This window comes from Arvicanthis niloticus, chromosome 1 (assembly GCF_011762505.2).
Source record: "Arvicanthis niloticus isolate mArvNil1 chromosome 1, mArvNil1.pat.X, whole genome shotgun sequence".
Classification (NCBI taxonomy): domain Eukaryota; kingdom Metazoa; phylum Chordata; class Mammalia; order Rodentia; family Muridae; genus Arvicanthis; species Arvicanthis niloticus.
Window position 1 is genome coordinate 7,209,783 of NC_047658.1, and position 12,787 is coordinate 7,222,569.

General features: G+C 50.0%; 1 protein-coding gene and 1 long non-coding RNA gene across 2 annotated transcripts; one reads left to right on the forward strand and one right to left on the reverse strand.

The window, feature by feature from the left end:
• Window positions 1-4,806: 4,806 nt before the first annotated feature.
• On the reverse strand, window positions 4,807-6,229 carry LOC143441695 (uncharacterized). The gene is made up of 2 exons (XR_013109312.1): window positions 6,090-6,229; window positions 4,807-5,012 (listed from the first exon to the last, which is right to left on the reverse strand). It is a non-coding gene; the product is annotated as an uncharacterized LOC143441695 (long non-coding RNA).
• Fbxo17 (F-box protein 17) lies at window positions 6,112-11,586 on the forward strand. Its single transcript, XM_034485838.2, has 5 exons — window positions 6,112-6,460; window positions 7,012-7,123; window positions 7,954-8,049; window positions 8,758-8,893; window positions 9,852-11,586. Exons 1-5 carry the CDS (start codon window positions 6,112-6,114, stop codon window positions 9,993-9,995), a joined length of 837 nt encoding a protein of 278 aa, XP_034341729.1. The 3' UTR covers window positions 9,996-11,586.
• The last annotated feature ends 1,201 nt before the right edge of the window (window positions 11,587-12,787 follow it).

The following is a 12,787-nucleotide window of genomic DNA, read 5'->3' on the forward strand; positions in this document are numbered from 1 at the left end:
AAGTTAGCACATACAGAGTTGAATGAGGTGCCATGCAGACAGAAGAATAAGAAGTTCAAGGCCAGCCTTGGCTGCCTAGAACCAGTTTCAAAAACACCAAGAAGGGCCACTGAGATAGCTCAGGGGGACGGCACTTGCCAGCAAACTGGGCAACCTGAGTTCATCCTCAGAAACTACCTGGTAGAAGGAACGAACTGACACCGACAAACTTTCCTGATTGCCACACGTGTGCTGTAGCATAAGTGCATCCACCTGTACACAACACGCAGTATATGAACAAGTGTTATCTAGACAAACAGAAAAACAAATCAAAAGGAAGAACAATTTTAAAAAAGACAACAGCCCCAGGCTGGAATTAGATTTACCGGAAGTGCATATTCAGTAGGATGCCAGACAAAACTGCATACAGGGAAGTGTCTGGAGCGAGCCGGTGTTGTCAGCCACATGTGGCAGGAGCCAGGCGCTGGAGAATCCTGGTGATGCCATAGATGCACCAGGGCCTGCAGGTGCATGCCACAGAGAAGCCCAAAAGCTGCCAATACAGCCCAGCAGCCTGCCACGCTCCTCTAGCGCCCCCTGCTGGAAACACATAACATCGTGGCACCCATCAGAGGGAAAAAAAAGACTTTTAAAAAAAGGGCCCAACTTCAGTTCAGTAAATGGTTTGTTGACACGTTCTACAGTAGTTCGGTGCTGTGATCCTAGAATGCCTAAGGCTAAGGCATATTCTAATCCGACTTGCACTAGACTGAGACCCCACTTAACAACATCAACAAAAATAAAAACTACCTTCGAATTCTAGAATAATTGAGGGCTGGTGACAAGGCTCAGTGGGTAAAGGTGACCTGAGTTGGATCCCCAAGGAAAGAAGAAAATTGAAATTGATGTAATTATAAAAAAAAAAAAAAAAAAAAAAAAAAAAAAAAAAAACCTTTTAAAAAGCCAAGTGTGGTGCCACGAGCCTTTTTAATCCCAGCACTCCCAGGGCAGAAGCAGGTGAATGTCTGTGAGATCAAACACAGCCTTGTTTAGCAAGTTCCATAGCAGCCAGAGCTACATAGTAACACACACACACACACACACCTTAAAAAAGAGAAAACAGTCTTGGATTTGGAGTGGGAGAGCAAAGATAGATGGTTGCATAAATAATGATGTTTTCTTTCAGTGCTCTGGGAATCAGGGCTCAGCTCACTGGCCCACACTCAGGGGTCTCATATGTCATTGCTATAAGATGAAAGATGAGGCTGGGTCACCTGATGATGGCTTCTACATTGGTACGCATGTTGGGAATGCTAAAACAACTGGCCCATCCCTGCTGTCTTCAGCACGCTGCCCTCAAGTGGCCAGCTGAAATGTCAGCCGCTGACACTGGCAGGGATGTGCTGGGGCCTGCTTGCACAGGCTCAAGCTGATAGACTGCTGCATCAATTTCCAACCTCGAAGCTCCGAAGCTCCGGGACCTCAGCTGGGCAGGGTGGTTGTGTGATTCACACCTCAGGCAGCAACCCAGGCTATAAACATTAGTCTTCCCTCCCCAACCCCCACATAGCCAGTTGTTAACTACTTAACAACGCTCTGGGACTCCTGAGAGGGATCGTGACTCTACGGGGAGACAGAGACATTTTTAGACTGCCACCTGGAAAATCCCTTGGCAGTGCCACTTCTCCAATGACAGAGGTCTTGTGACTCACAGTTTATGGAGTTATGTGACAGATAGGAAGCACCGTCATAGTCCTTTTTGGAATGTACAGTCATAAGTCCTTGCAGATGGAATGTTAGCAGCATCCCTGGTTACCATACCAACCAAAGATAACCAACCAACAAACATGCAGGCTCAGACTTTCTTACCAGTGGCTGAGTAACAAGCAGGCAGTATCTGATTTCCCCCACCCAAACTGGTCTCAGCCAGTGATTGACATTTAGCCTCCAGACTGTGGGCTTGAGGTACAATGGGCATCCCCACAGAGAGATCTGGAGTTCCTACATGCAGCAGACAGGTTTCAAGCTTGGCTTACCTCAGCTTTGTGTCACCACCCCCGACCCCTTCTTCTTCCTCTTCCTCCTCCTTCTCTTCCTCCTTTTCTTCTTCTTCTTCTTCTTCTTCTTCTTCTTCTTCTTCTTCTTCTTCTTCTTCTTCTTCTTCTTCCTCCTCCTCCTCCTCCTCCTCCTCCTCCTCCTCCTCCTCCTTTCCATCTCCCTTTCTTAAGGATCCAACGAGGGCATCATGAAAATGAGGAAAAAGCTTTTTCACCTCGGTCCAGTCCCTCAGGGACCCAGCCCAACAGGTGACTTCAACTCTTCATTTTTTTTTTTTACCTACTTGTAAAAAAAAAAAAAAAAAAAAAAAAAAAAAAAAAAAAAAAAAGCTTTATTTATCTTATGTGTGGGGGTGTTGGCTTATGTAACACATGCCTGGTGCCCACAGAAGCTAGGAGGGTGTCAGATTCCCCTGAACTGGGGTCAGAGCACTTGTGACCTACCATGTAGGTCCTGGAGAATTAAACCAGTCCTCTACTGGGAAGCAAGTGCCCTTGACCACTGGTCATTGGTCCAGCCCCATTTGTCTGTCTTTCCTCTTCCTCCTCTCTTCTTGAGACCGGCTCTCACTGTGTGACCCTGGCTGGTCTGGAACCCACTGTGTAGACCAGGATGACGCAAACTCACAGAGATCTTCCTGCCTCTGCCTGAGAAACACCAAGATCAACAGTGTGGGCCACTTGGCAAGTAAAAGATATATATATATTTTTTTTTTTAGAGAAAAGTTTAAGAAAAGGGGGAGTAGTTTGGTGATGAGGCCTAAAAATAAGGAGGCAGTCAGGGAAGGTTTCAGAGACACATGGCCACCTTTAAGCAAATAACCTGAGGGCATACAGAAGTGTGCATCATCCCCGACAGAGGGACAGACAGCCAAACCTAAGGCCCTGAGGTGTGGGAGCCTGTGTGTCTGAGTCTGGGTGAGGGAGAGGAGAATAGAGAGACAGTGGGCAGATAGTGTGGAGCCTTATGACTCCCCAGAGAGGATTCTGCCTTTGGCTTGAGAATGGGGAGTTGTGGAGGGTTCTGAGCTACACAGGACAGCACCTGACCCACGTGTTTCCCCTACCTGATTGCTTACAAGGAAGGAAGCACATAGCCAGGAGCTAGGAGTGGTGCAGGTGAGAGCCAGTGAGAACTAAGGTCCAAAGGTCATCCCTGACAGGCCATCAGAGCAGCCACCAAACGAGGAACCCCGGTAGAAGCCTAGAATGGGGAGACGGTTCCTAGGAGCTAGGTGACAACAGTGAAATGTGGCTGATGGCTGCAGCGGAGTAGAAACTGCTAGCTTTGCATCACGGCAGTCACCTTGACGTTACAGCTTAGAAAAGGTTCACCACCTGGGCATGGTGATGACACCTGTAACAGCAGCACATGGGAGGTGAAGGCTAGTGGAGTTCAAGGTCAGCCTTGGCTATTTAGCAAGTTTGAGAATACCTGGGCTACATGAAATCCTGTCTTGGGAGGAAAAAGGGAAGGAAGGAAATGGAAAGATTCAAGAGATACTGAGGGCAGAAACGCAGATGTAGGTGTTTATGGGCTTTTTGTTCTTGGATCTTGCTTTTAGAGACTTTCACTGGGCTGATCTAGAACTTAGAATGTTCTGGAATCATGGGTACATGTGCTACTGTGCACAGTAAGTGGGATGAGGGGCAAATTTCACTATAAAAAGGTGGAAAGAGCCAGGTGTGGCCTGGCTCAACTGTAGAGCTGCTCCCTAGAATTCAGTAGTGCAGGTCTGAGACGCAGCTCGATGGTAGAATAATTGGCTAGCACACAAGGCCCAGAATTACACCCTCAGCACATGGGATTGGGGGTGTAGAGAAAGATGGAAAGGAGTGGGGAAGAATAGCAAGACATGAAGCAGACTGAGAGTGAGAGGAACCCGGCAGGGCTGTGTCTCTAGTTGCAGCATCTGTGTAAAGGAAGGCTACATTTAAGGAAAGGCCATTGGAGGGGAGTCTCTAATTCAAGAAACCAGGGAGCTCCAAGTCCACTTACAGGCTGGAGTAGCTAAAGGTTAGAAAACAGGAAAGGGGACTAAAAGATTTCCCTTTTGGCCTGCAGTTAACCATTGCTAGGGGTAACCAGTGAGTAGTTGGTTAAAAAGAATCGGGTGATCCAAAGAATCATCTCGTGGCCAGTCATTACGAATGGAGTAGGATGCCAGTGGGGAAGTCAGGAATCTAGAAAAAACGTCTGGGCATGGTGGCTCGCACCTTGAATCCCAAGGCAGAGGCAGGTGGATTCCTGAGTTCAAGGCCAATCTGTTCTACATAGGGTGTTCCAGGTCAGCTAGGGCTATATAATGAGACCCTGTCACAAAAACAAAACAGAAACCACAAGACAAACAAAAATGGTTCTAGGGACCATATTACTTCAGTTTGGGGAATTGTTGTTTAACCAAGATGGAGGAGACTTACAAAAATGATATGGCTGTGGCTAACACTTGGGAGGCAGAAGGGGGCCCTGGGTTTGAGGACAGCAGCCTAGGGAAGAGAAAGGGAGAAGGGGAAGGAGGAGGGAGGGAAGAGCAAGAAAGGGGGGGGGGATGGAGGGAGGAGGAAGCACAGAGGGAAGAGAGAAAGAGGAAAGAGTAAATATAAGAATTTGATTCCCAGGTAGTACTGAAGAGAGTGATGGGGGTGGTTATAGGCTTATATTTTTCAAAACCACTTTGATAAGTGCACTTAAATGTTTTAACCTCCCTTCTTGCCCACCACCCACAGAGGTAGTGGGAAGGAAAGGTTAATAGGGCACAGTAGGATGAGGACCTGTTTAGACATAGTTCTTTGGGGTGATTCCAGTCTTCATTGTCAGGATATCAGCAGTTCAGTTCACAGGAATCAGCAGCAGTAGCTCAACCCATTAGAAAACACCGTCCACAAATCAGCAACAGCAGTTCTATCGGGCTCAAATCCAAGGAATCGACAAGAAGCCGCCAGATCACCACCACAAGTTCTTCAGTGCGTTTCTCTCTGTGAAGTCATGACAAATGGTAACCAGCAGAGTGGCAAGGTGAACCAATGCCACACAGCATCACCCACTGTCTGTTGGGTTATATTTATACCCTTTCCAGACATCATATGTTCTCTCGAGGGTCTGCTCTAGCAAAATATCTCATGCCCTTTTCCCAGGCAGCTTCCAGAAGAACATGTCTGTTCTCAGCCAAACATCCTCCCACATGTCTGCTTCAGCAAACACATTGTCTCATAAGAGTTTCCAGAAAAATATCTCCCACTGAATCTCCAAAGAAACCAGAACTTTCCACTTCAGGGGCTTACTTCACAGAGATGTGAGGCTGCCAAGTAAGACTGGATTGTTCCTGCGGGTATAGGCACAGGGAACTCAGAGTTGGAGTTCAAACAACACTAGGTGTGAGGAGAAGATACAGGGTCGAGAGTGCATGCAAGACTTAATAGTCAGCCATGGGCTTTAAGCTAGGTATGGAAAGGGTGAGGGGCGGCGGAAAGGGTGTAGGAACGTAAGATTGGAGACCAAAGTGAACTGGAAGGGTTGTGGGTGTCCAAGACACTGGAGAAAGTGAAGGAGAAAGAGGAAATGATGGGCCCTGGGTCAGAATATGGTGGGTGGTGGACTCACTGCCCCCGTGACTGAGATCTTCAGATGAGGGCCTGGTGGAGGGTAGACGGAATGGTCTGGATGCAGCTCAGAGGAGCAAGGACACTACTGGTTTGGACGGTGCTTAAGCAGAGACTTGGACTCTAGATAAATTCAGGAAGAAAGCAACAAGATACATAGTAAATTCTAAAGCCCAAGTGGATGGCACAAGTCTGGGCAGAAATGGTTTTCCTCTCATTGACCTTTGTTGTTTGTAAAAGGTTTCACTATGTGGGACAGGCTAGAGTCAAATTCACAGCAATCCTCCTGCCTCTGCCTCCATAGTGCTATCATTACAGGCAGGCATGCGCTCTACCACACCCTGCTGGGATTGGATTAGACTTGGAGAGCGTCTTTGGCGCCAGAGTCTATATCCTTGTCTACTGCCAGGCATCCTGACCCGGTCCATGACCTTGGAAGGCTGACCCACTAACCAGAGGACGCTGGCAGCAGGACATGGGAGCCCAGCCCTCGCGATGGCAGGTGACCGAAGCTCCGCACGTGGCTCTGGCCGAGCTGCCCCCTGAGCTGCTGGTGCAGGTGCTGAGCCACGTGCCTCCTCGCGCGTTAGTGACCCGCTGCCGACTGGTGTGCCGCACCTGGCGCGACCTGGTAGATGGCCCAAGCGTATGGCTGCTGCAACTGGCCCGCGACCGCAGCGCGGAGGGCAGGGCCCTCTACACCTTGGCCCAGCACTGCCCCACCGACGGCGACCGCCACGATGAGTTCCCACTCTGCGCTCTGGCCCGCTTCTGCCTGCGAGCGCCGCTCGGCCGCAACCTCATCTACAATTCCTGCGGAGAACGTGGGTACCGGGGGCAGGGCCTGCCGGCTGGTGGGAGGGGCCTGACACTTGGAGAATGGACTGTGTGGTCCGTGAGCCCAGCCTACCCATAGAGAGCGGAGTCTAATGCCTAGAAGGCGGGACCTAAAGCCTGGGAGACCCAGACAGGGGTTGGGGCTTAGGGACAGTGAGGAAAAGCAAAGCCTGCTCAGAAGGCATGGCCTACGACGGGACTAAAACGTAGGGGATTGGGCAAGAGTGGAAGGCACATATCACTGCATAAAATATCAAGTGCGCCACCTGAGCGGGTGGACGGGGCAAGGCAGAAGGATGAAGGATAGAAAGGTGGGACCAAGGGGGTCTTAGGAGTCTGCGTCTGACAAAGCTGGAAGCAGAAACAATTTGGGTGATAGGGTCGGTGAGGCCAGGAATACAGGTTCTTGGAAGATAGGATCAGTGAGAAGCCACCAGTTTGAAATGTACTGGGGAGGAACTGATGGGCAAACTAGGAGGCCTCTGCCCCTGGAGCTGGTGGGTGAATGCTGTATACTTAGCCCCGTTGTATTCTACAGAGGGCTTCAGAGGTTGGGAAGTAGAGCACGGTGGGAACGGCTGGGCAGTGGAAAAGAATTTGACGCTGGTGCCAGGGGCTCCTTCCCAGACCTGCTTCGTGACTTCTTTTGAGTGAGTGGCCCCTGATGCCTATGGGGTGGGTGGGTCCAAAGATGGGGAGGGTACTACTTCAGGTTGCTAGTCCTACTCTTCTCTCCCTTTCCCTCTCCCTCTATCATTCTTCAATCAACAAATATTTTAAATTATCTTTTTAAATTATATGTATGTGTGCAGAGGTGAGCTTTGCTTGTGAGTGCAGTTGCTGAAAGAGACCAGAAGTCATTAGACCCCCTGGGGCTGGCACTCTGGGCTTTTCATGTGACTATTGGGGATGGAATTCAGGTCTTCTTGCAAGGCAAGCATTTACTTACTGGGCCATCTCCCTAACTCCTGACCTCCAGCATGCTGGGATTCAGGTATGTACTACCACATCACGCCTGACGCTGGTCAGTGTTTATCTGGTGCTGGTGCAGACTGGCCTTGAACTCCTGATCCTCCTGCCTCCACTTCCCAACGTCCGAAAGTACAGGCCCGTGCTGACATGTCCATTTCCTCCAGCATTTATGAAGTTCCCGTGCATACTTAGGTTTGTCCTGACACAGCTCACTTCCACCGACAAACATCTATGTTGTCTTTTGGAACCCCAGAATCTTAAGAGGCCCTAGAATTCCCTGCTCAGCTGCCTAGTGTGGGGGGCCCACCAACGTGGAGACTAGCATGAAGATCAGCCTCCTGCAGACAGAGCAAGGTGAAAATGGGAATGGATGTAAGCGATGCACCGTCCACCATCCACCTTCTTAGCCTGAAAAGCAAGCTGAGCGGTTACTTTAAGCACAGTGATCATGAGAGGCTTCCGGAGGTAGTTTTAGGACTGTGTCTCAGCCCCAGCCTCTCTCTCCCAGGTGGTGCTTCAAGAGGCAGCTTGTAGACCTGGTAAAGGAAGGAATGTGGCAGGAGCTGCTGGATAGTGCCCAGATTGAGATCTGCATAGCTGACTGGTGAGTGAAGACCAACCAGGCCGCCCGTAGCCACAGCGATGGTAGCTAGAGTGGGCTACAAGGACAGCTCAGTCTCGCCCCCATTGGCTCCTTTGGGTTGGGCTCCCCTTTCTCAGGAGGTACTTACAGCAGCAGAACTAGGGGAGGGGAGGAACCCTGTTTCGTCCCGAGAGCCCCTTCCAGTATTCTCCCCCTACCTCTTCCCACGCAGGCAGGCATCATGCACACAAGCCCACTGACGGGCTCCATGCGACCCTTCCACTCAGAGCCAACCCTAAAGTCTTGGATTGTCAAGGCTTCTGACGAGTTGGCAACACTGGCCCAAGAACTGACGCTCACAGAGGGTGATGAAGCTGAAGCCTGGCTAGAGGCACCAGAGCCTCCTGCAAAGCATTCGCTCTCTTCTCTTGGGCTCTGGTTCCTTCTTCAGGTTAACATGTTCCTGCCTAGGCGTGGCTCCTTTCTAGAATACCATATTTCCACTTGCCATAATAACAAAGTCTTCCAGGCCCTTTCCTCAGGCTTGACTCCTTTCCTCAGGCTTGACTCCATCCTCAAGATTTAGCTCCGCCCAGCACTCAGCCTAGATGCTCCCAAGTGGATAGTCCTTGGTTCAGGTGCTGGAAAGCGCAACCCTGGGCCTCCCTCCTCCCAACCCAGACAGCTGGCTGGGTGGCAGGGACCTGAAGACGCACCACCGCCTTACAGGTGGGGCGCCCGTGAGAACTGCGGCTGCATTTACCGGCTTCGGGTCCGCCTACTAGATGAATATCAAAACGAAGTGGTCAAGTTCTCTGCCTCACCCAACCCAGTCCTTCAGTGGACTGAGAGGAGCTGCCGACAAGTGAGTCCTGACTGGCCGGCTACTCAACCCTGGCCCACTCCATGGTGCCTGCACACAACAGTCACCCTGCTGATTTCTGGTTTAACTGACAGGATCTGTGCCCTTACATTACCTCTAGACTCTGCTCCAAGATGGTTAATGATTAACCAATCCATTTTATTAGAGCAACGGCCCAGTCATGCAGTATTTATTAACACCTATGTTCAAGGAACCCTTAAAAGTGCTGTAATGTATGAACTTGGCCTGTTACTATCCTAGAGTTGAGCAGTTGAGGTACAGAAAGCCCAAGTGGCCTTAAATCTCACAAAAGCATGCAGGAGCCAGGCCTAATTGTGCACATTTCAGATCACAGCACTTAGGAGACTGAGGTGGGAGGATCAGGAGTTCAAGGCCAGCCTGAACTACCTGAAACCCTGTTTCAATAAGTCATGGTTCAGGCCTTTAATTCCAGCACTTGAGAGGCAGAGGCAGGTGGATCTTTGTGAGTCTGAGGCCAGCCTGGGCTACATAGAACCTCTCTCAATCAACAGTAACAAATGAATGAAGATAAAATCGGGGAAGGGTGCCAAGGTTTTGGCTCATCGTGTTCCCTAAAGCCCCACGTTGTCTCATTACCTACCGGAGCCACTCCTCCCTCAGGGCCTTTGCACTAACTGTTTATCATCTGCAAGGCTTTCTCCAGAGCCCCACATGGCTCCCAGGCCTTCTGATCCAATATCACCCCCGTGAGGTGTTTTCTTGCTCATTCTCACACTTACCTGCCTCCCTCCTGGAGAATGCCCACTGCCCTCGCACACCCCAGGTCTCCAGCACCAAGCCCCTCCTTTCGCTGCTGACCTCACTGCTGTGCCCCAGCACCTAGAGTACGCCAAGTAGACCATCTGGGTGCTCAGGGAGTTTGCTAGGATGGAGGAAGAGGGGTCAACCAGCCTTGCTCTGTCCCTCTCGTGTCCCACAGGTCTCTCACGTCTTCACTGACTTTGGCAAGGGTATCCGGTATGTGTCTTTTGAGCAGTATGGAAGAGACACTCGTTCCTGGGTGGGACACTATGGTGCCCTTGTGACCCACTCCAGTGTGCGGGTCAGGATCCGTCTGTCCTAGCTGACCAGCCTGATTGGGACTTCCAGGACACATTGCCTTCTCCTGGATGGTGTTAAAAACCACAAGTGGCTTTGCAGTCCCCAGCTGATGGGTATCTGGGGAAAAGAGGAGATCCTGTATGGCCCTCCTGCTGTGACAAACCAGGGACTACCAGCTTGTTCATAGCTTCTGTCTCTCAAGCAGGGACTACCATAATGTGACACAGACATCTCTAGGTGGCTAAGCCGGAGAACCACTTCATGTATGTTTGTTTGTTTGTTTTTGTTGTTGTTTTGTTTTTCGAGACAGGGTTTCTCTGCGTAGCCCTGGCTGTCCTGGACTCTCTGTAGACCAGGCTGGCCTCGAACTCAGAAATCCGCCTGCCTCTGCCTCCCAAGTGCTGGGACTAAAGGCGTGTGCCACCACCGCCCGGCTACCACTTCATGTATGGATCCCAGTGGGTAAACTGTCAAAAAAAAGCAAACCAAGTTGGACCTGAGAGCACTCACTTCTAGTCCCAGCATCTAGGTAAATGCAGGATTGGGAGTTCAAAGTCATCCTCAGCTGTATACTGACTTCAAGGCCAGCCTGAGCTACATGAGACCTTGTCAAAAAAAAATACAATAGACCAAGTTCAGAATTATAACAAAAGGAGAAAGCTACTTATAAGAAGACAGTGAGACCCAGGTAGCCAACGGCCTATGAGCAGCATGCTAAGTTTTACTCTGACTACTGTGATACATATCTTACCCACGATTCTCCATCTGTGAGGAAGACACGCTGCAGTGGTCAGAAACACATAGAGAACGTGAAAGACTATTACCAGAAATGGATGGAAGAGCAGGCCCAGAGCCTGACTGACAAAACAACGGCTGCATTTCAACAAGGAAAGATCCCTCTGGCTCTGTTCTCTGCTCCTCTGTCTGCAGGGGCCATGATCCTACCTCCCCTGTCTCCTGGTTTTTCCTCCAGCTGGCATGATGCCTGCACCCCACATGGGAGCCCCTCCCATGATGCCAATGATGGGCCCTCCTCTTCCTGGGATGATGCCTGTGGAACCAGCTCCTGGGATGAGACCACTCATGGGAGGCCACATGCCCATGATGCCTGGGCCTCCAATGATGAGACCTCCCGCCCGCCCTATGATGGTGTCCACATGGCCCAGGCAGACAGATAAGAGCAGAAACACTCTTTATCGTTTTGTATTTCTTGTTCTGTTTCACCAGGAGGTCTTGGTGCTGAACTACTGGGGGCCGACTTTTAGCAGAAAGCGGCTATCAGCTTTGCAGCCATCTTGAGCCATATACCCTGACATGAGACTTAGATTACAATAGCCTGCAACAGCTGAGCACACTCTGATAATCTTGGTTTAGATACCTTGGGTGCATGAGATTAAAGGTGTGTAACTTAAGAGTATGACTTAGAAGTATAGAGATCAGATTTAGAGACAAGACCTAAAGGCATGATTATAGGTGTGACCAAAAGGCATGGCTTAGAAGTGAGACATATAAAAGGCAGAGGCAGACGGTAGAGAATCAGACACTTATAGGAGACACTTTAAGGAGACACTTAGAGGAAGAGAGACTGAAGAATAAACGGGATTGAAACACTCTGTCTGGTCTCCATTCTTCGACTCCGTCCTCACTCTCTCTTGCTGAACCTCGACCCACGGACCCGAGCGGCAGCTTGGACCGGGATACAGTGGCCACCAAACGCGGGGCAGCCCGGGCCTCAACATTTTTGGCACCCAAACGTGGGGCTAGTTCGGACCTCAACACTGAGCCTGAGTGTTTACTAGATTCATGGCAAGGAACTTTTGGGAGAATACTTTTGGAGGGAGAAGTGATACAAAAGGGGCCGTTTTCACTTATATTGTGAAACGTGAAAATAAAATGGTCAGCTGTTAAAAAAAAAAAAAACCAGTAATTTAAAAAAAATTTTTGTGTGTCTGTGTGTATTTTAGTGCAGGAGTCCGAGGAGAGAGCTGAAATTACAGGTGGCTGTGAGCCATCTGACACGAGTGCTGGGAACTGAACTTGGATCCTCTTTAAGGGCAGCACTCACCATGACTTTTAGTTTGTGTAGACCAGAGGCTCTCAACCTTCCTAACGCTGCGACCCTTTAATACAGGCTCTCATGTTGTGATGACCCCAACCATAAAAGTATTTTCATTGCTACTTCATAACTGTAATTTTGCTAGTTTTGAATTATATTTTAAATATGTTTTCCAATGGTCTTAGGCAACACCTGTGAAAGGGTCCTTCAACTCCCAAAGGGCTTGAGACTCACAGGTTAAGAACCATGGGTGTAGACAAACACGTCCCAGCACTTATGGGTGTCAGAGCACAACTTGCAGGTTTTCTTTTTCGATGTGGAACCAGGGGATCAAATTCAGGTCACCAGGCTTTTCATCAGCCATCCTTACTCAGTGAGCCAGACAAGCCCTGGAGAGTGACTCTCATCTGCATATTTTGGGGATGGCTTGATTGTTAGTAGGGAACAGTGGTCACTGGGACATTTGCATTTCAGATCCAGCTGTGGGTCCCTGTCTACCTGGGGGACAGGACTGTCTGTCTGTCCTCCCTGCAGCACCTCACCTTTGCCTAGCTTGGAGCACGTCTCATCAGTTCCTCGGAGGCCCCTTGCCTCCTGCCAGGTAACATCCTTTCTCCTGCGCTCTCCCCACCTGTAGAGCTGCCTGGCACTGGACATGCTGTGGGGAGGCCGCCCTGATGCCTACTCTAAATCCTCCCGATCTACCCAATAAATCGGTGCTAACGGGGGTGGCAGATGGCTCAGAGATTAGGAACACA